Source organism: Pezoporus flaviventris, unplaced genomic scaffold (genome assembly GCF_033815535.1).
Source record: "Pezoporus flaviventris isolate CSIRO_AGI_PZ_B2104156 unplaced genomic scaffold, CSIRO_AGI_Pfla_v1 ptg000107l, whole genome shotgun sequence".
Classification (NCBI taxonomy): Eukaryota; Metazoa; Chordata; class Aves; order Psittaciformes; family Psittacidae; genus Pezoporus; species Pezoporus flaviventris.
Genome location: NW_026892655.1, coordinates 1 through 25,488, shown reverse-complemented (window position 1 = coordinate 25,488; position 25,488 = coordinate 1). Strand labels below are relative to the sequence as shown.

The 25,488-nt window shown below is 64.0% G+C and overlaps 3 protein-coding genes across 3 annotated transcripts; all 3 read right to left on the bottom strand.

The window, feature by feature from the left end:
• Nucleotides 1-2,382: 2,382 nt before the first annotated feature.
• Nucleotides 2,383-5,989, bottom strand: CDC6 (cell division cycle 6). The gene is made up of 12 exons (XM_061477456.1): nt 5,898-5,989; nt 5,394-5,604; nt 4,928-5,134; nt 4,639-4,838; nt 4,331-4,494; nt 4,099-4,205; nt 3,842-3,975; nt 3,660-3,760; nt 3,503-3,567; nt 3,175-3,374; nt 2,914-3,054; nt 2,383-2,835 (listed from the first exon to the last, which is right to left on the bottom strand). Exons 2-12 carry the CDS (start codon nt 5,593-5,595, stop codon nt 2,746-2,748), a joined length of 1,611 nt encoding a protein of 536 aa, XP_061333440.1. The 5' UTR covers nt 5,596-5,604; nt 5,898-5,989; the 3' UTR covers nt 2,383-2,745.
• Nucleotides 5,990-6,996: 1,007 nt separating this feature from the next.
• On the bottom strand, nt 6,997-21,864 carry LOC133281810 (WAS/WASL-interacting protein family member 2-like). Its single transcript, XM_061477659.1, has 8 exons — nt 21,761-21,864; nt 12,424-12,532; nt 11,849-11,981; nt 11,569-11,694; nt 10,488-11,147; nt 9,147-9,356; nt 8,941-9,042; nt 6,997-8,129 (listed from the first exon to the last, which is right to left on the bottom strand). Exons 2-8 carry the CDS (start codon nt 12,478-12,480, stop codon nt 8,089-8,091), a joined length of 1,329 nt encoding a protein of 442 aa, XP_061333643.1. The 5' UTR covers nt 12,481-12,532; nt 21,761-21,864; the 3' UTR covers nt 6,997-8,088.
• An 834-nt stretch (nt 21,865-22,698) lies between these two features.
• RAPGEFL1 (Rap guanine nucleotide exchange factor like 1) lies at nt 22,699-25,483 on the bottom strand (the record flags this gene model as incomplete). Its single annotated transcript, XM_061477716.1, has 7 exons — nt 22,699-22,835; nt 23,939-23,993; nt 24,187-24,251; nt 24,353-24,440; nt 24,619-24,669; nt 25,138-25,228; nt 25,308-25,483. Coding segments are annotated over 7 exons (651 nt in total), but the record flags the coding sequence as incomplete, so codon positions are not given.
• Nucleotides 25,484-25,488: the final 5 nt, after the last annotated feature.

Here is a 25,488-nt window from a genome sequence, read left to right as displayed (position 1 = left end):
GTCCCTCACATTCTCACCAGGTCGCCCACCTGCATCCCACTGAGGACACACAGGGGATTAAGGCAACTTTGCTGTGAAAAGGGAAAGAAAAAAGGAGAGCTGCAGCCTGAGGCAGCCCTGGCCCAGCCTCATGCCCCAGGCTGGCTCCCACTGGGTCCCTGGGGCCACCCAGAGCAGCACTCCTGTGCCTCAGTTTCCCCTCTATTCAAGGCAGGGCGAGGTGGGACCCCCGGGCTCACTGGGGGCAGCGAGGTCTGGGCACCCACAGCCCGGCACGGCCGCTGGCCCCCTCCCCAACATGGTGGTGCTGCCGCTGCGGCGAGGCCCAAGCGCCGGCATGTGCTCAGCCCAGAGGAATGCGCCAAATCACTGCCAGATGTGCGCAGAGGCCACCCCGCCGCCCCCTCCAGGGCCCACCGGGCACCAAGGACTCCAAAGCACCCCACTGTGGGGCTGATCCCCCCGTTGCCCGCATCCTGCCTGCCCGCAGCTCCCAGCCCCAGCCTGTCCCATGGCGTCGGGGTGCCGAGGCCCAGCGGGAGGACGTGGGTGCCGGCGCACAGACAAGAAGCGCCATGGGCACAGGGCCGCGTCCCCGGTGTCCCCGCAGCGCTCCCCCGGTGCCATCACAGCGGGGTCATGTGGGGTCCTGCCCCACATCCCTGGTCCCGGTACCCACAGGAGCGCAGCCGAGCGGAACGGGGCTGTCAGATGGAATCTGGGTGCCGGCGGTGACGCCGCAGCGGGAGGCGGCCGTGCCCGACACGTGGCTGCTTATGTAAGGAGAGTGCAAGGGAGGACAGCGATGGCCGGGGCACCGGGGACACCGCCGAGGGGACACCAGGTCCCCGCTGAGCACATGCGGCCGGACACGCACGCAGAGGGCACAGCACGTGTGTGCGGGAGCAGGGGGACGTGGGCACACATGTGCCGGAGTTGGGGGGGGCACGGAGCCCGGCTGGCCCCTCAGCATCCCCATGATGCTGTGGGGCCGGGGGGGGTCCCAGGCAAGCAGAGGTGTCCCCACACTGCAATGGTCTCGCCGTGGTGCTGCCGGCCCCTCACGGCGCGGTGCTGAGCGGCTCCGGCACCGCGCAGCTCACCCCATCCGTGTGCACTATTGATTTTTCACGCACTGCAGCAGAGAGCGGAGCCAGGGCTGGCACGGCCCCGGAGCCGCGTTCCCACGCCATGGGGCCACGTCCCTGTGGCACCCCGCTCTCCTTGTCCCCACCCAGGGCACCCTGAAGGCAGCACCAGCACCCTCCAGCCTCACCATGGGATGCTCATGGCAGCGGGGCTGGTACCCACCGTGCCCTGCCTGTACCCAGCACCTCACCCAGCACCGTGGTGGGCACAGGGGGGATGCGGGGAGCAGGGGCACCGCGGTGCCCACCCGTGTCACCAACACGTCATTGTGGTCACACACGCTGCCAGCCGCTCCCTTCCGGCCCATGCCATCCTGTGCCATGGGGCTGCATCATGGGCACAGGGTAGGATGCAGCTGCTGGGGGTGAGGGGGAGCAGGGAACCCCCCTGGCAGCCCCAGTTCTGCCCATGGGGATGCTGGTACCAGCTCAGCCCCATGGATGGGTGGCAGGGCCTGGGTCCCCCACATGTGAGGCCTGGTGAGGGACAGGGGACACAGCCTGGGCTGAACCCACGTCCCCCCCCCGTGCTGCTTCCCAGCAGCTCTGTTATAAATAGCCCCGTGGCAGCAATGGGCTAAGCCGTGCTCAGGGCCTGGCTGGGGCCACCGCCTGCCCCCGGCACCACCTCAGTTTCCCCAGTGCTCCCCACGCTGCAAGTCCCTGTGCCCAGGGCCTGCCCTGTCCCCAGTGTCCCCTGGCACAGCAGAGAAAGGCAGTGCCCAAACAGGGGGGGTGGGAAAAGGGGGCTGCACCAGGACACCCAGCTCAGTATTGGCCTCCTGCACCCCCCCTGGGCTCCGCTGCAGCACTGGGACACAAGTGATGTCCCCACACCCTGCACCCCATGGGGACAGCATCAGGACAGGCCCGGCACACACCAGGGCCACACCATGGGGACAAAGGAAACCGAGGCACAGTGGGGGGACCCCGGCCCCCGGCAGCATGGGGGCAGCGAGGGGTGCTGGGTGGGATGGGCAGAGGTGGGGTGCGAGGGCTGGATGTGGGACACTGACGCAGCCTCATCCCCTCCCTGGGTGCCCCCCCCCAGCCGGGGGAGCTGCAAAATTAGGTCAAAGCTTCTATTATTTAACACAAGCAGAGGAGCTGGGGCCAGGAGCTGGGGGGGGGGGGGGCTGCAGCTCAGAGGAAAGGGGCTGGGGGAGGACTGGGCTGGGCCCCACAGCCTTAGGGGCAGGAGGGGAATGGGGGACGCAGAAGCAGGAGCCAGCACTGAAGCAGAACATGACTTTATTAACAGCAGCAGATAGAGGGGGCCCTGCTGTCATCCCCCACCTCCATCCCTGCACCCCTCCCTGCTCTGAAGGACCAATGTTCCCCTAGCCAGGAGCCCCAGAAGGCTCCGAATGAGCCAGGAGCCACCATGGCCATAGCTCAAAGCAGGGAGCAGCACCGGGACCCCTCGTGCCCCTCAAATAATGACGATAATAACATTAATAATATTAATAAAATCACCCCAGAGCGAGGCAGGGCTGGGCACACGAGGGCTGAGGCCTCCAGGAGCCATCTCCCTGCTCCTGCCATGACCCAGCCAAACCCCACCGGCACCAGAATCCCACCCGCGGCCATAGGGAGGCTACTGCAGGCCCTGGGCCAGGATGCTGCCCACCAGCACCGCGTCCTGCAGCGTGTGTTCCACGGCTGCTTGGTCCAGCTTCAGGGAGACCTGGGCGAGAGATGAGAGGTGCTCAGTGCCCCAGTGCCCTGCTACCAGACCCCTGCCCCACTGCCAGACCCCCGGTACCTTGGCCAGCCGAGCCTCTTTGGCCTTCTTCATCTCGAGGATGCCGCGGGACTCCAGGAGGGTGACAAGGGACAGACACTCGGCCTGATCCACAGCGGGGAGCTGCTGCCGCCGGCAGACCTGGCTGTAGGTGTCATGGAGCTGGAGCAGACAGAGCAGGAGTTACCCATGGGCTGCTGCATCCAACGGAGACCCCAGGGACACAAACCTGCTCCCTGCATCCAGCCCAGGGAGGCTCCCACCACCACCACCACCACTCACCTTCCCCAGCGTCACCTCCTGCATGCGCAGGTGCCGGGTGAGCAGCAGCAGGGAGCAGAGCAGCACCTTCTGCTGCAGGGGGAAGGAGTCCAGGGTGCCCCGGCCCCCCGGTGCCAGGCGGTCCCCAAACACCTCCGAGATCACACGGGAGACGTGCAGGAGCCCCACGCGCTTGGGGACGGGGGGTGCCGGGGAGTCTCCTGTGGGACAAAGAAAGGGACCTCAGGGGGAGGCGAGTGGCAGCCCCAAAAGAGACCCTGGACCCCCATTGAGGTGCCCCCCTCCCAGGGTTTTGGCTCCATCGCTGTGTCCAGCAGCAGCCACTCACCACCAGGCAGCGGCTTGAGCAGCGTCTGGCTCCGCACCTCCAGCTCCACCATCTCCACAGCACGCCTGAGGAGAGACAGCCCTGAGCATCCAGCACCGCCCCCCTAATGTGGGGCTCACAGGGGTCACCCCAGCTGGGTTATGGGTCCAGCACTGACCTGCAGACATCCAGAGCCTTGCGAGCATCACCAGAGACCGCAGAGACCTTTCGGGCACAGAACTGGAGCGCGGCAGCGTCCAGCACAGGGTCACCAGCCACCTACGAGAGCACCAGGTACCATCAGCGCTGCTGCCTGCATGGGTGAGCCCCCCTCCAGTGTGTCCAGCCCCACGGCCCCACCTGCCCCAGCCGCTCCTGCAGGATGCTGGTGAGCTGCTCCCTGGTGTAGGGTGGGAAGTGCAGCAGCTGGGGGCTGCCGTGGGCACCGAGCCTGGCCAGGCTGCGATCCGTCAGGTCCAGCGCATTGGCCATCCCTGTGGGCACAGCGCAGGGAGGTGAGGAGGGAGCAGGTGGCAAAGGCAAACCCCCTTCAGCCCCCCCCAAAACCAGGGCAGGTGGTCCCCGGGGTGGGCAGCATCACGGTGCTGTGCACTCACCAACAAGCACGAGCCTGGAGCTGGGCAGCCGGGGCCACTCGAAGAGGGTGTAGAGCACATCCTGCCCCTTGCTCTCCAGCTGGTCCAGCTCATCCAACACCAGCAAACTGCGATGGAGGAACCCACATGAGCCCCAGCTCTGCCCTGGTCGCAGCTCCCTGAGCAGGGAAAGCTGCCCCTGGGGTCCCACCCCTTGGGGTGTCCCCATGCCACCCCCATGCAGGGAACTCACACCATGGGTCCTGGGGCCGTCAGGCGCTTCTCCAGGCTCCGCAGACCCTCCCGGCCGGTGGCCGCGGGCAGACCCAGGGGCTGCGCCAGGGAGGGGAAGACGCAGGAGGGGCTGCGCAGGGCCATGCAGTTCAGGACAATGGTTTTGCTCCCAGCGAGCTCGTCCTGCCGGGAATGGGAGCGTTAACACCAGCCACAACCCGCTGCCCGCTCCCCTCACCCATAGCGGTCCTTCCCTGCCAACCTGCTCCACCAGCACCCCTAGGGGAGCTCATCGCACCCCTCATCTGCTGCCGGGACCCCCCGCACCTTGCAGTCGAGCAGGACACGGCTCAGACAGGCCGTTTTCCCTGTGCCAGGGGCTCCGGAGATGTAGAGGCTGCCGGGCCGGCGGCCGCAGACGTGATCCCGCAGGAATTGCCGGATGACACCCATCTCCTTCTCCCTGGCGTGGAGGCGGTCGGGCACAGCTGAATGCAGCACCCGCTTTGCCTGCTGGTAACTGGTGCCTGTGCCAGCAATAGGGAGAATTCAGGGCGGGGGGTAACGGGGTGCTGCCAGGACCCTGACCCCCATCCCGCTCCCTGATCCCGCTCACCTTCCTGCCTGAAGAGCCGGGTGCGAGCTGGCCCCGAGCTCCGGGGGGTCTCCTGCCCCCCGCGCCGTGGGGACGGTCCTGGGCTGTTGGGCTTCTCGGGGGAGGCCGGGGGGTCCCCGAAGAGCAAGCGGCGGCCCTGGTTCTCCTTGCTGCGCTTGGCTGGGGAGCAGGGCAGGGCACGGGGCACGTTGCAGAGGTTGTCATCACCTGCGATGGGTCAATAGAGGGGATGAGCACATGGGCCTGAGCGAGAGGCCATTGGTGACACGGGGCCGCCCTCCATGGGGGGGAGGCTTCGTGCTTCAGCCCTTCCCAGCCCCCCGGAAGCAGCGTTTCCTCCTGAAACCAGGGGAGGCCACAACCGCGGCTGCACCAGGGACAGGGCAGAGCCGGACCCCCCGCCTGCCCCATAGCCCGGCCCCACAGCAGCTCAGAAAGAGGATGAGCCCCCCCCCACAACCCTCACCCAGGCGCTTGCGGGGGCTCAGAGGCAGCGCTTCCGTCCGGGCCGAGCGCGTGTCCGGGCCGGGATCCGCGGCCACGGGGGAGAGCCTCAGGCCGGGGGAACCGGAGCCGCTCTTGGCCGTGGGGGTGGCGATGCGGCGGGCGCTCCTCCTGCGGGGGAAGCCGATGGTGCCCTGGAGCTGCGCGCTGCGGGTGCTGGCCATGGCGCGGGCCTGCGGGCGGAGCGGGGATACCGGTCACAAGGGGGGCACGGCGGAGGGAGGGAGAAGGGCACCGGTGCGGTGGGGAGTCCCGCAGCCCCCCAGCATAGCCCAGCCCAGCCCAGCCCCACGGCTCGGGCCCCTGATGCTGCCACTGTCCCGACCCCGGTCCCGGTCCCGGTCCCGGTCCCGGTCCCGATCCCGATCCCGATCCCGATCCCGATCCCGATCCCGATCCCGGTCCCGGTCCCGGTCCCGGTCCCGGTCCCGGTCCCGGTCCCGATCCCCTCGCTACCGGTACCAACCTCCTGGCGCCAACTCGGCCTCAGCTCCACGGTTCCCGCCACCAGGCAGACCTGGCCCCGCCCCCTGCCTCTCCATTGGCTGCGGCGCCTGCCGCCGAGGCCAATCGCAAAGCTCAGCGTCCCTCGCGCCGCGCCAGGAGGAGGGGTGTGGCCGCCGAGGAGCCAATGGGAGGGGGAGCCCGAGGCCTGGCGGGCGGGGTAGTGCGCGGCGCGCGGAGCATGCTGGGAGGCGTAGTCTGCTCGGGCTGGGTCCCAGCGCCCGCCGAACCGACCACCAGTGACCCCAGTTCTGCTTCCCGATGGCTCCAGTGACCCCAGTTCTGCTTCCCGATGGCTCCAGTGACCCCAGTTCTGCTTCCCGATGGCTCCAGTGACCCCAGTTCTGCTTCCCAGTGCTTCCAGTGTCCCCAGTCCTGCTTCCCAGTGCTTCCAGTGTCCCCAGTCCTGCTTCCCAGGGCTTCCAGTGTCCCCAGTTCTGCTTCCCGATGGTTCCAGTGTCCCCAGTTCTGCTTCCCGATGGTTCCAGTGACCCCAGTTCTGCTTCCTAGTGGTTCCAGTGGCCCCAGTTCTGCTTCCCAGTGGTTCCAGTGTCCCCAGTTCTGCTTCCCAGTGGTTCCAGTGGCCCCAGTTCTGCTTCCCAGTGGTTCCAGTGACCCCAGTCCTGCTTCCCAGGGCTTCCAGTGTCCCCAGTTCTGCTTCCCGATGGTTCCAGTGACCCCAGTTCTGCTTCCTAGTGGTTCCAGTGGCCCCAGTTCTGCTTCCCAGTGGTTCCAGTGTCCCCAGTTCTGCTTCCCAGTGGTTCCAGTGACCCCAGTTCTGCTTCCCAGTGCTTCCAGTGTCCCCAGTTCTGCTTCCCGATGGTTCCAGTGTCCCCAGTCCTGCTTCCCGATGGTTCCAGTGACCCCAGTTCTGCTTCCCGATGGTTCCAGTGTCCCCAGTCCTGCTTCCCTCTGCTCTCACTGACCCAGTCCTGCCTTCCCAATAGTCCCAGTGGCTCCACCATTCCCAGCACCACATCCCTGCCCCCCAACCCCAAAGAGTGGAGGGGGCCTTGGGGACACACCCCCTCCCCCCCCCCCAGTGCTCCCAAGCAGCCACATTTCTTTATAACTTTTATTTAAATGCCATTTCCAGCTCCTTGGGGTTAATTCTGTCCCCTCTTAACCCAGCCCCTGCTGGGGAGGGGGGGGCTGCCAGCGCTGGGGGAGAACCTTTGTATTGAACCCTTATTTACAGAGGGAGGGAAGGGGGGCTCGTCCTCCAGCGCAGCCCCTCACCCCGCCTCGCTCCACCTCCATAGAAACCCCAAAGGAAGCACAGGACAGTTAGAGGGGAGGGGTTAGTACACCCGCAATGCCCCCCCCCCCCCCCCCGCCTCTGGTAGTACAAAAGAGATCAGTAACTACAGTTAATATCCAGCCCCCCCCCCCCCCCCAGCACAGTGAGGAATGCCAGAGAAACCAGCAAGGTACCAACAGTAGGGACAGGGGTAAGGCAAAACGTCAGCTGGAGCCCCCCCACCCCAGGCACGGGTCCCCCCGCCACCTAAGAGAACAAACACCCCCCCCCCAATAACAGCAGCCCCAGTTTGCTCCATGGATAATTAGTGTTTTCCCGTTAAAATGCTCCAGTTCGGGAATTCAGCGTTAAAAGCCAGGTGCCTCCTCACCCCATCCAACCCCAGCGCTGTGGGAAGGGGTTCCGGGGGGTTCCCACTCACCCCCTGCTCCTCCACTGGCTCCTGTGCAAAACAGCAATCGGCTGTGCCGGGATAAGGAAGCTCCATCCCAACATCCCGGCTGCCCCTCGCTCTGCCGGTGATCCCGCAGCACTTCCAGCTCCTGCCCTATTCCAGCTCCTCTCCAAGCCCTTGCTCTGCCCCAGGGAATCGGGCACTGAGATACCCCTGGTCCCGACAGGCTCTGCCCCAAGTCCTTGTGTCTGGCTCCCGAGCTGCAGCGGGATTACCAGGAACCCGGGATCTGCGAGGAGGGAGGAGGAAAGGTCCCGTTGGTCCCGGGGGAGATGCATAGATGAGGATGGAGGGAGCTGGGCTGGCGGAAGCTGCTGGTCCTGGGAGAACCAGACGCTGGGAGTTTCTCATGCAGGGAGGTGGGGAGGGTCCAGCGGAGGAAGGGGAAGGAGGTCTCCGTGTGTCTGCTCAGGATCAATCCGTGTGTGCAGCTCGCTTTCACCTGGGGATGGGGGGCAGAGGGGGAGCCCCACGTGTAGCTGAAGGACAAGAAAAGCTCAATGAAACCAGAGCCTGCCCCGTGCAATCTGCCATATCCCCGTGTGCCACCTCCCCACGTGCCAGCCCTGGGTCAGGGTCTCCGTCCCGGTGCTCCCAGAGCAGGATCCAAGCCACTTCCATTCCCTCCTCCACATCCCCACACCAGCTGCCTCCTCCTCCCCTCCCTCCCCAATCCATGCGGAGATCCAGAAGCTGGGATTTGCGCCTGGCACCAGCCGCTGCAGCACGCACGGAGAGCTCCGGGCTCTTCAAATCCACATTAAACATTCATTGCTCTAAAAATAGACGAGCATCCCGTTCTCCCCGGAGTCTCCTGCGGGATCCGCAGGGCTGACGTGCAGCAGAGGCGCACCAAGGGCACGCTGCGCTGTGCTGGCAGCGCTGGGCCCATCCTGGGGTGTGAAACGGGGGAGGTTCTTCACCCCCAAATCCCTGCCCAGCATCGGTTTGGCAGCAGGACCAGCTGCTGGGCTCCTTCTGGAGCCACTCCAGCACTTAAGGTGCTCAGCACAGGCAGGATTGAGCCCTGCAGCATTTCTCTGTGCAGACTCAGCAAGCAGAAGGGGGTGCAGGCTGCCTTTGGGGCTCAGGTCCCAGGGCACAGAGGACACGGACCAGGAGCCTGGGGCTCAGAAAGGCTCACGCCAGCCCCTGCATGATCCACCCTGAGCAGGGACAAACAGGACAGCGCTGGCCATAGCTGCTCTGCTGTCACCTCCCGCCACCCTGGAGCATGCAGGAGGGGAGGCAGGGACGGTGGGACACCTCCTCCTCCTCCTCCTCCCTTACCTCTGTTTGTTTTGCTGGGGTAGATTCTCTGGAAGTACTTATATTCTTCTGGGGCTGGGAAGTCTTCAACGGGATGAAAGGAATATTTGGATTCAAAGTCATCTGCAGAGAAAGGGGAACAAGGAGCAGGTCAGGGTGAGCGGCTCTGGATGGGCATCAAAGGGTTCCCCCCCTCCCCAGCTCAGCCCCACCGGGGTCCCACTCACCCAGGAATGCTCTGACGGTGGCGATGGAGTCCCGGTGCCCGTTGCGCACCGGTGGCGGCGGCGGGGGGGGCCCTGCCGGTGTCCTCGTGGGGGGTGGCGGCGGCTTCCCCCTGCTGGGGGGCTCGGTGGAGCCGTGCAGTCTGTAGGGGGGCGGAGGTGGGGGGGCATCACGCCCCCCATTGCGCAGCAGCGGCGGAGGGGGCGGCGGAGCTGCAATGAGAGCTGGGTCAGCGCCGGCGCGGCCACTGCAGCCTGCCAAGGCTCGGCATCCCCAGGGCAAACCCTCCCCTCTGGCAGCAGGGCCAAGGACATCCTCCGAGGAAGCTTTCCAGGCCGGCTGCTGAGCCAGACCACGCCAGCGGCCAGCGCAGCCGGCCAGGGATGCTCCCACACGCTCCCGGAGGAGATTTCCTGCTTGCTCACATCTACATTCCTGCAGTCAGCAGGATAGGGGCCAGAGCCTGTGCCCCTCGGCTCGGCTGCTACAGCCCCTGCACAGAGGAGATCCAAGGAGCCCGAACACACAAGGCTTTGAGGCAACTCCACGTGGAGGCAAGATGGTGCCTGCCAGGGCTGGGAAACCACATCCCCACTGCCATCGAGGTGGTGACAGCACCCACAGCCCCTCTGACCCACCTCTTGCTCCTGCCCAGCCTCCCACGGATGCAGTGGCAGCTCATGCCCCTCATTAGGCTAATTCCAGGCAGACTGAGGGAGCAGATCCTCAGCTGTAGCTCAGAGGAGGGATTCTGGCAGGGCCGGAAGGACAGAGCAGCTTTGGCAGGGGACCAGGCGGGAGCTGTGGTCTGGACACGGAGCCCAAGAGCATATGGGGGGGGGGGGGGGGCACCGGGATGAAGCCATCGCTGCTCCCAGCCCCAGAGAGCCCAGGACAGCTCCCAAGGGCCATGGGGCAGTGTCCAGCTGCACCACCATGGGAAAGGCTTCTCCCTCCTCTGCCACAGCTTTCTGTCACCAAGCCAGTGACATTTAGGAAGCTCAGGGGAGCAGTCACAGTGTACATGGCTCCGGCTCCACCATGTCCTCACCTCCCACCCCAGGAGGATGCACCAATCTCACAGGCAGGAGCTGCATAGCCACAACCCACCAGCAGCATCAGGCCTGAAAGGAGCCGGATAAACAGGACAGGACCAGGGACACGGATTAAACCCGACAGAGAAGCTACTGCCCCTGGCTCAACCCCTACACCGAGGAGAAGCCTCACTGCACCCTGGAGCTCGCTCATCTCCTACCAGCCACCAAACACCCCATGGGCAGGACCCACCCCGCCTGCTCCCAGGCACCAAAGCAGCCTGGTCCAGCAGAGCAAATGGTTCTTACCTGCTCCCCGGCTGGGGGGGTCTCTGGCTGGAGGAGGGGGGCGACTGCTCTGGAGAGATGGGGAGGCTGAAGCGGGTGGCAGCGGTGCCAGACCCCGCAAAGGGCCCGGCGCCTTCCTGTGCAAGGAGTTGTGTCTCTGCGGCAGCTCCGGGGCGGATTCGTTGATGGGGCTGGAAGGGCCATTGGGGACACTGGGGGGCTGTCGATAAGGGGGTGGTGGGGGGGCGAGGGACTGGCCCTGAGCCCCTGCCCCAGTCCGGATGCTGACTGGGGAGGGGGGCGGTTTGATGGGCGGTGGGGCCGGGGGCCCGTCCCTGCTGGCGGGCAGGCGCTGTCCCGGGGTGGGCGGCAGCGGCTTCTCCCGGTTGTAGGGCGAGACCTTGGCGCTGTGCGCTGGGGGGGGCGCCGGGGGGGCAGCAGCACGGCGGCCCGGTGGGGGGGGCGGGGGGGCAGACGAGCTGTGCTTCATGCCGGTGCTGCCGGCAGCGTTGGGCCGGGACAGGTCCGGCAGCGACGGCCTCTGCGTGCGCGGCAGCTCCGGCGGCGAGCCCCGGCTGTTGTCGGCATCATCTTGAGGTCGGCTGTTGCTGGCCGGCACCGGGGGCCTGGGGGCGGCTGCTCTGGAGCCGGGGACTTGCAGGGTTTGCTTACCCGAGCTGTCTGTGGGGTAGGAGAGCAGAGGGAGGGAGGGAGTGAGAGGCGACGTGCGGCGCTGCGGGGCAGCGAGCCCGTGCGGAACGCTGTCTGGCACAGGCAGGGAGCTGGCACCAGGCTCAGCCACACACGGCTCCCCTCTCACCACTGCTATGCGCTCTCTGCCTTGCTGGGAGGCAGGATGCCACAGAAAATAGCAGAGAGAAAGCGCTGTGCAGCACACACAACACCAGGGCCCTCCAAGGAGATCTGTGCCGTGGGTCGCCGCGGCACGGAGCGTGCAGCTCGCCCGCGGCCACTCGTGGGGTGTTGAACTGCCGCTAAACAGCTGAAATCCCCAGGGAAGCACAGCCAAATCCTCAACCCCCCTCCTGCTCCGGGACCTCCCCAGGGAACCACACACAAACCACGAGCAGGAGGCCATTACCTGAGCTGTCCTTCGCTCCCACGGGTCTCAGCTTGGGAACGCCGCCTTGGAAGAGGCCGCCCTTTGGCTGGATGGCAGCTGAGCTGGAGCTGTAGCTGCAGCCACCGCCAGCACTGCCCTTGGGCTCTGAAAGGAGAGAGGCAGAGAGGTTAAGCCTGGTATTAGCTCCTCCAGCAGCATGAAGGCTCTGGAAACCAGATGGGTGAGAGCTCGGAAGCTGTCCTGAAGGACACAGCAGCAGCCGGCGCAGGGCTGAGAGCCCCCCGGCGACAGGACTCACTCTCTAGGATGGGTGCGCTCCGGTCATTGATTTGTGTCACCTTCTTTAGCTTGGTCCCTTTGCAGATGTCCTGCAGGAGGGCCCCGCGGCCCCGCTGCTCCTCTCGGCTCAGTTTCGGTGGCTCTGTGTTCGCCTGCGGACAAGCAGCAGCTCAGCAGCTGGCCTGCGTGCATGGACACCCCGACCCACAGAGCAGGCACAGCCCCACTCCACCTCCCCAGCCCCTGCCAGCAAACATCCTTCTCCACATGGAGCAATAGGGTCGCCCCAGGCTATGCCGCTCTTCTATGGGGCAAGGTTGAGACCCCATCCTACCTAGACCCAAAGCACAGCTCAGCCACAGCCACGTGGAAGATCCCCAGCTCTCCCCATTGAGGCACCAAGGAGCAGAAGACACTAATGCAAAAGTACAGCCACGTGCAGCCCCCTCCATGTACAGACTCTGCTGCCCAGGGACCACCTGAAGCTCTCACAGGCTGGACTTGAGGAGCTCCAGAAACAACACAACGGGCCCTGGCAAGCAGCACCGTGTGGAGGTGAGGGCTCAGGTCACGGGCAGCAAGAGCAGCTCTTACCTGGCTGAAGGTGGGAGGCGGCGGGGGCCCGGGCGGCGGCGGCGGCGGGATCGGCATCGTGGCCCCGCTCCGGTGGCTCAGAGGTGGGGACAAGCCTGGTCACTCATGCCTGTGGGAATGGAGGAAGCGGTCAGGGACTGGAAGGGAAAGCCAGAGAGCAGAGAAACACGGCCCCAGGCCAGTGTGCTCCTGCCCTGTGCTGCGGGGCAGAGCCTGGGGCTGTTCTCTCCCAACAGCCTGGAGGTGGGAGCCAGCACCATTCCCTGCCCCAAATGAGCAGGGCCCCCACCCCAGCACAGACCCCAGCACATTTCCCTCACGACCGCCTTGCTCAGCAGAGAGAACCCGGCTGAGCCCATCCTGCACCATGAATCCAGCTCCTTTACCTGCAGCCACACGTGGAAGTGTGAAAGGAGCCCAAAGTCTCTGCTGTCACCAGCGCCACTAAACCAGCCACCGGATCACCCAACACCCCAAAGGCTGCCTGCACCCCGCTCCATTTACACAGCTCCGAAGCACCCCTCGAAGCTGCCCGAGCAGGCAATGAAACCACCTTTCCTCACATCAACCTGATTACGTTTCAATCCAGCTCATCACGAGGCCAAAACCACCCTGTCCCACGCCATGGCTCACCCAGGATGGATCCCCGTCCGCACAGTGCTTCACCAGTGGGGCTCCACGGAGCCCGGCAGCTCTGGTCAGCACCGGAGACTGAGCACAGAGGAAGCAGGGACAGGATGAGCCTGAATCACCCGGAGATCACAGGATGGGCCCCTGGCAAGCTCGTGCCTCTGACAGCAGCGCACAGGTAGGGCTGTCCCAGCAGCACCGGCTCAGGGAATAGGAATGTGGTGACTGGAGGCCTCACTCGGCACTCCAGGAGTTTCAGGTGCTCGGGGGCAGACAGAGGCAGGGGATAAATGCCCCTTTCAGCACCAACGATGTCCTTCCCATAGGAAAACCTGCTCCCTAACCACTGAAGTGGACCACAATACCAGCACAAGGTGAGAACAGGGAAGTTTCACACCTGAGGCTTCCAACTTCCCATCCATGACCTCCAGGGCATGCGACAGACACATCCAACATGACAGTGAAAGCTTCTTTAGGAGACAGGCACCAAAACCAAGGTGTCCACAACCTCTAAAATGGTTTCTATCAGGTATTAAAAACCCTTCTGAGACTCACCTTCTACCAGAGAAACTACAGTTTGCTGAAGGCACGGCACACGGAGGCCAGAGGAAGAGCAGGTCCATCCTCACGTGTCACACATTCCCACTCCCTGGCACGGCAGAGGTGTGAGAACAGGAGAAGGAGCAGCAGCATCACCGCGGTGCCAGCGGCTGCCCTGGAGTGACCCAGCAGCTCTCTGCGGTTCAGGGGGATAAAGAACTCAACTGCCTTCTCATGAAAAGCAGCTCTTCTTCCAAGTGAGAAGCTCCCCAAGTGCAGACACCCTTGTTGGGAAGACATTCCTCCCTCTAGCTCCCAGCCTTTCCTAAGTCACCTGGGATCTCGTGCTCTCTGATGGCACCAGCCACACCTCTGCAGAGCTGGGAACGAACCTGCCATGACTCAGTAAGTCCTTGTCCACCTCACCGGGGAAGCCAGCTCATTCCTGCCTCTTGGAAACACGCCCCCCCCCGACACGTGGGGTGCTGCTTTGCTCCAGACCGAGCCTGAAGCCTCGCACATGTCCATCAACTCCTCCTTCAGCCCCACCAAGCCGGGACACTCCGCAGGCTGGAACCAAGCCCGGCGAACCCATTCAGCCTGCACCTTTCCCACCAAAGCAGGATCAGAGCCGGCTCACAACGTGCTCGTCTGGCACTGCCGGGACGTGTTGCAACAGGAATGCTTTTCCCCCGTGCCGCTTCCCACCCCGCAGCAGGATGGAAGGGCCGGGCCGGCGCAAGCTGCTGCCAGGACGGAGCGCGACGGCGGGGGCACAGGATGGGCAGGAGAGCCCCGGCCTCTTTGGAACACCAGCAGCAGGAGGTAATTATCAGCGAGAGAGCTGAGAAACGTGCCAGGTAATGAGAGACTCCTGCCTGGGTCTCATGTGTCACAGGCCTGAGCCAGCACAGGATTGGTGCCAGCCCTGCCGCTTGTCACCTCTGCTCCCGACCCACGGGAACACAAACACCTCCTCCTCACCACCAACCCGTTAACGCTCCCGCTGGTTACTCACAGGCTCCGCACCTCGATGGCGCTTGGGGTCACCGGAGCTCCTTTACCACTCCCGTGCCAGGGACACGGGCAGACGGAGAGCGGGACGTCAGCCGCCAGAACACAAGTCATGGCTGCAAGGGAAGCGCGCTGCTCGGGTCCCCCCCACGTAAGCCCTGCGTCAGGGGACAATCCCAACGTGACATTACTCCTGTAAGCAGAGCCGGGGAGGAGAGGGGTATTTCTACAAAGAAACCATGAGTCATGACCTCCCCATAGCTACCATGCCCTTCAAAACCAGCGCTGCACCGAAACCCGCGTTCAGATAAAGGCTCTGTCCTAGAAGAGCAAGAGGAGGGGAAAGAAGACTCAAAGCTCAAGCAGCTTGAGGAGACACTGAATTCCTGAGAAAGGGGTCATTCCGTTTCAGCACACGGCCCCGTTCAGGTTGTGGATTAACAGCAAAGGTCACATTGAGAAACCCAGCTCAAGAGGCACCGGACACAGCACACGGCGGCTGCCGCTTGTTTCATCCCATGGGAAACGCCGAGCCCTCCGGGTGGGAAGGCTGCAGTGCCTTTAAAATAAAGCCGAAACCTTCAATGGCCATGAGGACAGACACAGCTGATAAAGATTAGGGAGGCACAGCTAAATCCTCCAGGAACAAAACACCAAGGGGAGCTCTCCCAGCACTGCTCACCACCCCTCCATGGGCTGGCGTATGCCTGACGGAAACCATGCCCTTTGAAACAATGCTGCTCCGACAGCCGCCTTCTCCGCGTGCCTTCTCCTTTGTTCTTCGTTACCAGGGATCCTTTCACCCCGCCAGAGCTGAGCCGCTGAGAGCTCCCTGTGCTCGCAGGGAAAGTGCTTTGAAAGACCTGAAGCAGGGCAGGAGAGACCCCCGTGAGATGAGAGCACAGGGGAGCGCAGCCTGGGGTAGGTTTGCACCTCGGCTTCCCCTGGACAACGAAAGCACAAAGCCAAGGAAGCTGTGAGGAACCCCGGGGAAGAGAACGCGTGAACAGCCCTTTGGAGGGCAGGGAGCTCACCGAAACGAGGTGACCCTGCAGAGAGCTGCTGCTCAGCAGCCACGCTGGACCCTCACCACCACCACCGCCGCGTGTGCCCTGACAACCCTGGCTTCAGAACACTGTTAAACCCCATTCAGCAGCCCCCCCCTCTCTCCCAGAAACGAGCTGCATTAGCCAGAGCTGGCCAGGACAAGACTACAGGCCACGTTTTTCAAGTCCTCATTTGCTGAAAGGAGATGAAATGTCTCTTCCAGCACAGCAAGCGAAGCAGCCCCGGCTCCTGCTCACCCCTCGGGGGGCTTTGCCGTTGTAGCAGCCCAGGCAGCAGTGACCTTCAGCCGCCGTTCCCTCGCCTTTCAGAGGGATTTGGGTGCTGTGGCAGATTTGTATTTCACAGCTACGCCGCAGCGAGCCCGCATTTGCAAACGCGAGATGAAGCTTGGTCCTCAGGGAGGCAGCGGCTTTGAACTGCAGATCAAGAGGAATTTCCAGCCCTCTGATGTCGGCTGCAGAATGCAGCTGCACCGGTTTGGGGATGACTTCCAAGGCTGGACCTCTGAAACACCCTCCCTCCCTCTCCCGCCTCGCAGGGCGCCTTTATCTTCCACCTCTTCCCATCCCAAGCCTCAGTTACCCTGAGCGCTGCCCTTCCCAATTGAGAGCCTGTCCTCCAAAGGCTGACATTTCTGCCCGCTCCCGAGGAGCGGGGGCTCCGGCAGCACCGAGGATGCGCCATAAATAATTTATCCTGAACGACAGCAGCGCAGGATTTGAGGTCATTCAGGCTTTCAAAATCATATCGGCGTGCGCTGAGAGCGCGAGCTGCCATCTCCATTTGGAGCGCCTCAAAGAGCTGGTGCATCTCTGCGTGCAGACACACAGACAGCCGGCAGCCCCGCGGGACTCAGACGTTCGCTCTCAATTATTCACAACCCACGGGCACTGACAATGCGTTTTTAACAACCCCCCCCCCCCCACAACACAACGGTTCCGGATGCCCCCCGGGCTCAGTTCCGCAGCCACGGCTTCCCCAGCCCGGCCACGGGACCCCCGGGGTCGGGCTGGCCTTTAGCAGCTTTCCACCCAGCTCGGCTCGCTTGCCAGAGGAAACCTTTAATCAGGAGCAAGGAATTGCGGCCTGACGTTCGGCTGCAGCAAAGGGCAGGAAAAGCCCATCCCAGGAGAGCCCAGAGAGTTCCCTGCCTCTCCCCATCCCATGTGCCAGGCGAGGAGGGAAAGGAAACTGGGGAGGGAGAGGGTGGCACCGAAGGGAGCGGGCAGGAACGGCTCGGAACCACTGCTCTCCGACGGACACCTCCAATTGTTCCAGCGGGAGGAAGCGGCGGGAGACACGAGGACTTCCCGACGGCTGTGCCGTGACCCACGGCTGGGAATAACGTGCTGCAGGGCCCACGCCTCGCACAGAACAATGCACTGCCTGGAAAGCAGCTCCCGGGCCTGGTGCTGTTAGTGGAGAGCTCAGATTAAAGTGACTTCTTATCAACTGCCCCTCAGCGCAGGTTCCAGCATCCTCTGTGCGTTTAGAGGGAACGGCGCTGGATGGAGCCAACGGAGCTGGGAGCTCCTTGAGGAGCAAGAAGAACGTTGGTGGCTTCAGGCTGCCGCAAGCAGGATGGGAAGCAAAGAAAAGCTCCAGCAGCCTCCAAGAGCCTTTGAAAGTGGTTCACACGCTACCAACGAAGAGCAAGGGCACCGAGCAAACCCGCAGCTCTGGAACCCGACAGTGCACAAAGTTATCTGGGAAGCAGCACCAGATGCTCCATGGCAGCAGCAGCCTCACAGGGGAGCAGCAGGCAGGCTCCGGCTCCAGCTCCAGCCTGCCACCCCGAGCTGATGCTGTCACTGCCGCAGCAGGTCTGAGCCAGGGACAGCACAAAGCCACACAGAGCACACGAAGTGGATGGCACGGCGCTGAAGGCTGCGCTACCAAACCAACCCCCGTGGTCTGCCCCGACACAGGGAGCTTGGTTAAAACCATGAACAAACCTGCTGAAAAGCCACTACACCACATGCCTGGAGGTTGCTGTCCCCAGCAGAAAAGCTGTGCCTTTAAGGTACCGCAGGCCCGGCTCCAGCTTAAACCCCTGTACCAGCCTCTGCCTGGGTTTCAACACTCGGCTTAAACACCCCTGAGACCTCGCTGTGCCCCCACACCCTTTGCTCTGCAGGGCAGTGCCCAGGGCTGGATTAGTCCCCCCCCGCCCCAGCCAGGAGCCTGCAGGACCCTCAGTGGGGTCTCTCCCATCCCCTACAAGGCATCTATGATGCTCCCTCCCTCTTCCTCTGCTTGAGGGGTCCCTGGGGGAGGCTGAGGATGGAGACCTCCAGCTCTGGTCCCCTTTGCCAGGCTCTGCCTCCTCACCGCCCTCCTGTGCTGCCGCCTCTTTTGCAAGAGCTGCTCCGTGCCCGGCTGCGGGCAGCAGCCCTGAAGGAGACGAGCAGAGCCGGGCGCGAGGTCTCCTGCTGTTCCACAGCCCCCGGCCAAGTGTTCCCAGGGTTTTCCTAGGCAAAGGCCAAGCAGGGATGCACCAATTCCCGATCCAGAATACACAGGGTGAGGAACAGAGGCAGAGTGCAAGTCACTGGGAGGTGCCTGCTGGAAGGGCGCAGTCCCCACCGCAGGATAAAGTCACCACAAAGGCCTCGCAGAAAGGAAGCAGCCACTCAGAAACCCATCACTGACTGCTTCTAAACCACTTAACTGGCAAAAGAAACACATCCTTCCTCTAAGCAGGTCTGTACCTGGAGTCATAAAGAGAACATTTACAAGCTGCTGTCGAATCCCCAGCACTCGAGTGTTATTTTGGGCCAGATGGATATGCTTGGTGTTTGTGCAAGACCCTAAAGCTGCAGAAGCCTCACAAACGGGGCTCAGAGCCAGCGGAGCCTTGCTGAAGGTGCCGAGGGCCCGGCCCCACCGTCCCTCACTGCGGCAGCGGGAGGTGGGAGAGCACGAAGGAAGCGCCTGTGCCCGTGCCACGGGGACCCGGAGCTCTGGGAGCCTCTCTCAGCTGCTCTCCGGGGCAGTGGGTGCCAAGAACACGCTGCGGATTTACAGAGGGAGAGCAGGGATTGCTCCGGGATGTGACCCAGGACGGGGTGTGACAGACACAGCCGCAGCAACAGGGTCCCTGAGGATGCAACCGTGTCCTCCCCAACGCCAGGCAGTGTCACCGGCACCCCCGGACCAGGCTCCAGCCCAGGTTTAAGGGAGGGAAACACCACCAGCCCCGCAGGAAGGTGCCCATCACCTTGTCCTGGCAAGGACACTGGAGTGCAGCAGCAGCTGAATCCCAGCACGATGCTCAGGACCCCCCATGGCCCAGACTACCCAGGAGCCATGCTGTGAGCTGCATCCACACCCCCCCAGCCTGCTCCCATCGGGAAAGGGAAGCTCCCTGCAAGCCTCCATAACTGCCTGCAGCATCTTCCCTTTCCCTTTGAGGGCCCCTCCGGAGCTGCCTCTGCCCCGGCCGGTGCAGCCAGTCCTGCCAAGCAGCACGGATCCCTACGGTTATGGTACTGCATGTGAGAGACGCCAGAGGAAGGAAAGGGAGCAGGGATGAGCCAAAGGAAGCAGAGAAGCACCCGAGCCTCAGGACCACGGCCTCTGTGCTGCAGGAGACCCCCCAGCAGGTTTGGGTTCCCAGGGCTGGTGTTGAAGGAGCCGGTTCAGCTCTGCAAAGACTCTTCAATTCTTCACTCAAGCTCATAACATCAGAGCAAGGAGCAGGCCCCGAGCTGTGCTCGTGCCAGAGCTGCCCTGGCAAAGGCAGCAGGAGAAACCCAACACGCTCAGCCCCTTGCTACGAGGGCACTTCCCCCCCCCGCTCCCTCCTCCTACCTTTGCTTCCCAACACAAAGCTACTTCTTTGGCAGAGCAAATCTGCCTCCCTTCCAAGCAGCCAGATGTAAGTAAGTAGGTCAGACAAGGACCAGGGCGCCTCGACAACAGCACTTTGAAGGGAAGCAAAGCGGGAAGCAAGCCCTGACCTGGAACATGCCCCCATCACCTCGGTGCTGGGGCAGGGGGCCGGCAATGCCTCACCTCGCTCAGCAAGAGCAGAGGATGCCAGAGCAGCAGCGTGGCACCGTGCACAGAGATACTGGAGACAGGGTCTAGCACCTTGCAGCCACAGCAGCCAAAGGCTTTGCAGCCTCACATGGTGCAGGCCTACTTTTAGTGGCAAAAGCTCTCCCAAACAGACCCAAACCCCTGGTAAAGGTGGCACCGGTCCCCTCTGTCCGGGCACTCCCCAGGCTTGGGATGGCACTGGCTCCTGTTTGGTCGCAGCAGGATGAAGCCAAAGCCCTCCCTCAGCCCTCACGGCACAAAGAGGGGTCTGTGCTCCCGGCCCCGGAGCAGCCATGGGAAAACACGCTCTGCCTTTGCATTCCAGCAGCAAAGCGTGGCTGTGAGAGGGAGCGCGGTGGGAGACGGGACGGCTCCGGGGGGGGCTCAGCAGTGCCGAAACCCCTCAGGGCCAGGATGCACTGGATCCGCTGAGGCTGAGGCAGGCAGGAGCGAAGGAAGGCAGGCTGTGAGAAGCAGAAGACACGCTCACCAGGCAGCGCTGCCCCGCAGAGCACGGCGGAGCTGGAGCCGGGTGGATTCACACCTCATGGGCACCCCGAGCCCAGCTCAGCTCCCCTCTGGCAGCCGCTGCACAGCAGGGATCAGGCCAGGCCGGAGCTACCCGGGCGGATGCTGCCCGCAGCCAAGTCTGCCAAAGGTAAACCGAGGCCGATGTGGGATGGCGGCAGCGCTCCAAGGCTCGGCGCGGCGCACGCAGGCTGCGGTTCGCTGCAATGACTTCCATGCAAAACCTCTGCCTCCACCTGGCCTGAGGACGCTGCTGCACCGGCTCCTCGCTGCCTTCCCAAGCACCACTTTCCGCCTGGATGGTGGGGATGGGATAACCCGGAGCAGGGCAGTCATGAGGCCTTCAGAGCCGCACGTCCATCAGCTGAGGGTCAGGAGGCAGCCGGCGTCTCCTCCCTCTGCATCCCACCCCCAAATGCTGCCCAAGTGCAAGAAGGTCAGAGGGGAGACCGAGCAAGGGGGTAAATGGAGCAGAGCCGTGGTTAAGAGCCATGGGGATTCGAGGTTAACCCCCCCACACCCCAAAAATCAGTCTCTGAGCAGTGCTTGTTAAATAAGTGGGTTGAGAGTGCCCCAAACCAACCCTGGTCTCCCCCAGCTCTGGGCTCGCTGTGATGGGGCAACCCCCAAAACCAGCATCACCCCAAGAGGAGCAGACCCCGAGGAGGGACCACTCCTCCACGCACATGGATACAACCCCGCCGCTGGGCTCACCCCTGTGCAGCACATGTCCCCAACAGCCTGAACCCAGGCACATCCCAACCGAGTGCATCGAGGCACGCAGGGAACCCCACAAACAGGGAGCTGGGACGGGCAGGAGGCAGCTCTGCAAGCGGGCACTCAGACAGGGCTGAGCAGCATCAATTCTGCTGAGTCCTTGCAGGGGCAAAGGGGGCAAGCCAGAGCTCTGCCTCCATCCCAGAGGAGCCCCGGCAAACAACCAGTTCCTCACTTCCTTCGCTTACAACCAGCGCTCTGGAGGGCTCCGAAGCGAACCCGCAGCACGCCCGCGATCCCGAGGGCCGTGGTGCTGCCCCTGGCCCGGCTGCAGCGCTGCTTCCGCGGGTGGGGAGCGCCGGGAGGTCGCGGCCGTGTTTACCCGCAGCAGCGCCCGGCGCCGGCCTCCACCGGGGCACCCGCTGCCCGCCCACCGGGGCTCCACGCTCGGCTCTGCTCAGGACGCCAGCAGGGACCGGACCGGACCGGGGATCCCGGTGCTGGGTCCCTGACCCCGAGGGCCCCGCGTCCCCCTGGCCCAACCGGACACCGGGAGGAGCGCAGCGCAGAGCCGGAGCCCGGCTGGTGCGGAGAGAACGGGGGAACCGGGAGCAGCGGGACCGGGGAGGGGGGGGGATCCCCTCAGAAGCCCCCCGCCGCCGCCATCACCGCTCCAGCGCAGCCGCTCCCACCGGTGGGAGCCCCCCCCTCCGGGCCCCGGTGCGATCGTGTCTGCGGGCCCGGCTTCCCCCTCACGTTCACCCCCGAGGATCCCCCCGCCGCTCCCCGCTCTCACCGGCCGCCCGCGGCCTCCTCCCGCCGCACCCGGAAACGCGGCCCCGCGACTCCGTCCGGCCTCCGACAGACAAAATGGCGGCCCCCGCCGCTCCTGCGCCGCCCCGGGCCGGATGTGGGCGGGGAGCAGCGGGGCCGCGCCGCCATGATGGGGAGGTCAAGGGCGGGAAGGGCGCTCGGCGGGGCTGCCATATTGGGAAGGTCAACGGTGCGGCGGGAGGGCCTCGGGGAGAGCGGCGGCACCGGGAGGGCTCCGCGCTCCGGGACGAGCCGCGGCAGACCGGAGGTGCCCCGGCAGAGCGGGGGTTACGGCAGCCAGCTCCTCCCTCCCGCCGTATAGAGCCGGCCGCATGAGCCCGCTGTGGCGGCCATCTTGAAGAGGTCCTTTCCCCCCCCTCGCCGCCATCTTGAGGAGGTCAAACCCTCAAAGCCACCGGCATGACGTCACCGGGCAGAGCTATGACGTCGCTCCCCAGCCAATGACATCATCAGACAGGGGCCGGGACAGACGTTTATTGGGGCTCTGCACCCCCCCCCACCCCCCCATTGTTGGGTTTGTTTTTTTTTTTTCCTTTTTTCCTCCTTTTTCTTAAAAAATAAATGTACAATTCCCGACGGCGGCTCCGTACAAAATATACACGTCTGGGGGGGAGGGGCGGGGGGGCACGTACAAAAATAGAGGGGGGGGGAAGGAGTCCGGGGGTGGGGGGGTCCCTGCACCCCGGTCAATCAATGGAGGGGGTCAATGGGGTGCCAAGGGGACACTGGGGGGAGAGATGAGCCCGGGGGTCCCGTCCCCCCCCCCCCATCATTGTGCTGAGGGTGGGGGCAGCGCCCGGCTGTGCCCCTCACCCTGCGTCAGGCCAAAGTGCGTCAGTGCTGGGGGGCACCGGGCCCCCCGGGGAGGAGGAAGGGGGTCCCGGTCCCGGTGCCGGTCCCGGTGCCGGTCCCTCACTGTCCGCCCGGCTCCAGCTTGAAGGAGAGCTCGAAGAGCAGGTTCTGGTTGTCGATGACGCGGAGCTGCCGCACGTACGCCTTGGTCTGCAGCTGGCTCGGGGATGCCTCCAGCTCCAGGCCTGGGGGGGGAATGGGGCATGGGGGGGGGACGGGGGACGGGGATGGAGGGAGAGGAGCGAAGGGATGGGGATGAAAGGGGATGGAGGGATGTGGGGATGGGGGTGCATGAAGGGCATGAGGGGAGGAGGATGTGAGGAGGGGGATGAAGGGATGGGGATGAAGGGATGCAGGGATATGGGGATACAGGGATGGGAATGAAGGGATGTGGGGATAGGGGGATGAAAGGATGGGAATGAAGGGATGTGGGGATATGGGAATGAAGGGATGCAGGAATATGGGGATGAAGGGATGGGGATGAAGGGATGCAGGGATATGGGGATACAGGGATGGAAATGAAGGGATGTGGGGATATGGGAATGCAGGGATTGGAAGAAAGGGATGCAGGGATATGGGAATACAGGGGTGGGAATGAAGGGATGTGGGGAGATGAGGATTCAGGGATAGAAGGAAGTGGAATTGCAGATGCAGGGACGTTGGGACAGGAGTGAAGGGATACAGGGTTGAAGGCACGGGAACAAAGTGATACAAGGGGTGGAGGCGTGGAGGAAGGGGACCGGGATGGGAACACAGGGATGGGGGAGATGCGGGGGATAGAGATGTGGGGATAGAGGGATGGGAATGAAGTGATGCAGGGATGCGGGGACAGGGATGCAGGGATGAAGGGATGGAGATGCAGGGAGGGGGATGCAGGGATGAAGGGATGCAGGGATGAAGGGATGGAGATGCAGGGAGGGGGATGCAGGGATGAAGGGATGCAGGGATGTGGGGACAGGGATGCAGGCATGAAGGGATGCAGGGACGAAGGGATGCAGGGATGAAGGGATGCAGGGATGAAGGGATGCAGGGATGTGGGGACAGGGATGCAGGCATGAAGGGATGGAGATGCAGGGAGGGGGATGCAGGGATGAAGGGATGCAGGGATGTGGGGACAGGGATGCAGGCATGAAGGGATGGAGATGCAGGGAGGGGGATGCAGGGATGAAGGGATGCAGGGATGAAGGGATGCAGGGATGAGCTGACGCGGGTGCAGACACGTCCCCATCCCAGAGCCAGCAGCAGGGATGTGGGGCCATGCCCTTACCCCCCCCCACCCCATACTCACAGAGCGGGCGGCTCCGGTACTTCCGGATGGTTCTCACTTTCTCAGCGATGCAGTGCTGGGCACAGAGCACCCCCGGTGAGACCCCAGCACCCCCTGGACCATTCAACCCTGCCCTGGGGCATCCCCATCACCAGGGACCCATATTCTGCACCCCAGGGGCCCTTCACACCCCCCCAATTCCCATCCTCTCAATGGGGTTCTCCATCCCCAGCTTCACCCCAGGGACCCCCCCTCCAAAGGGCACCCACCAGTTTCTCCACGTTGACCAAGCCATCCAGGAGGGTTTTGCTGCCTTCATGCAGGAAGGTGAGATCTGGGGGTGAGCAGAGAGGGGTGAGGGGAGGGGGGGGGCAATGGGGCAAGCACTGGGACCGCAGCCCCTCCGGGCACAGCCTGTCCCCCCCCCCCCCTCACCTTTGAGGATGAGCGGCACGAAGGGGATGAGGGGGGGCTTCATCTTGGCCAGCACCTCCCGGTACGTCTTGTGGTTCCTGCAGGGGTCCTGGGGTGGGGGGGGAACAAGGGGAGCAGCTCCCTAGGGGTGCCAGCACCCTGGTCCCCCACCGCACTGGCACCAGTGGGCATGGGGCCTGGGAACGGATGCTGTGGGACCATCCCCTGGGGGGCTGAACACCCCCCCACACACACACACCCCACACACACCCCATAGCCCTTCTCACCGTCAGGTTCTCGAACTTCCGAAACAGGTTCTTGAATTTCCCTGGGAGCTTCTGCAAGACAAGGGGGGGGGGGGGGGGGGGGGGGAATGAGCATCCAGAGGGGCCCAGGAGCATCCAGAGGGGCCCAGGAGCCTCCAGAGGGGTGGCCAGGAGCATCCATAGGGGCCTAGGAGCATTCAGAGGGGCCCAGGAGCATCCTTAGGGGTGGCCAGGAGCATGCAGAGGGGCCCAGGAGCATTCAGAGGGGCCCAGGAGCATCCATAGGGGCGGCCAGGAGCATCCATAGGGGCCCAGGAGCATTCAGAGGGGCCCAGGAGCATCCAAGAGGTCCCAGAAGCACCAAAAGGGGTCCCAGGAGCACCCAAAGGGGTCCCAGGAACACCCAAAGGAGTCCCAGAAACACCAAAAGGGGTCCCAAGAGCACCCAAAGAGATCCCAGGAGCATGCGAGGAGGCCCAGGGGCACCCATGGGGGTTCCAGGAGCACCCAGGGGGTCCCAGGCGCACCCCACATCTTTACCTCCCAGGTGAGGCGCAGGCGGCTGATGGCAGCGTTGTTGAGGCCGATGACGATGGCGTAGAAGGACAGCATGTCCTGGTTCTGCTTGCATCTGATGGGGAAGGGGAGGGAGGGGGGCAGAGGGTGAGGCGCAGATGGGGGATGAACCCCCCCCCCATCCCCATACTCACATGGCAGCGATCTTGATGAGCTTCTTGAGGAGGTGGGCGCGCTTGCCCAGGGACTCGCAGAGCAGCAGCTCGGTGCCCACCCAGTGCTGCACCTCGCTGCAGCGCTGCAGCAGCAGCTCCAGGTTGGCCGTTTCCCGGCGGCCCCGTTCGCCGTGGAACACGTAATCCACAAACTCCAGCA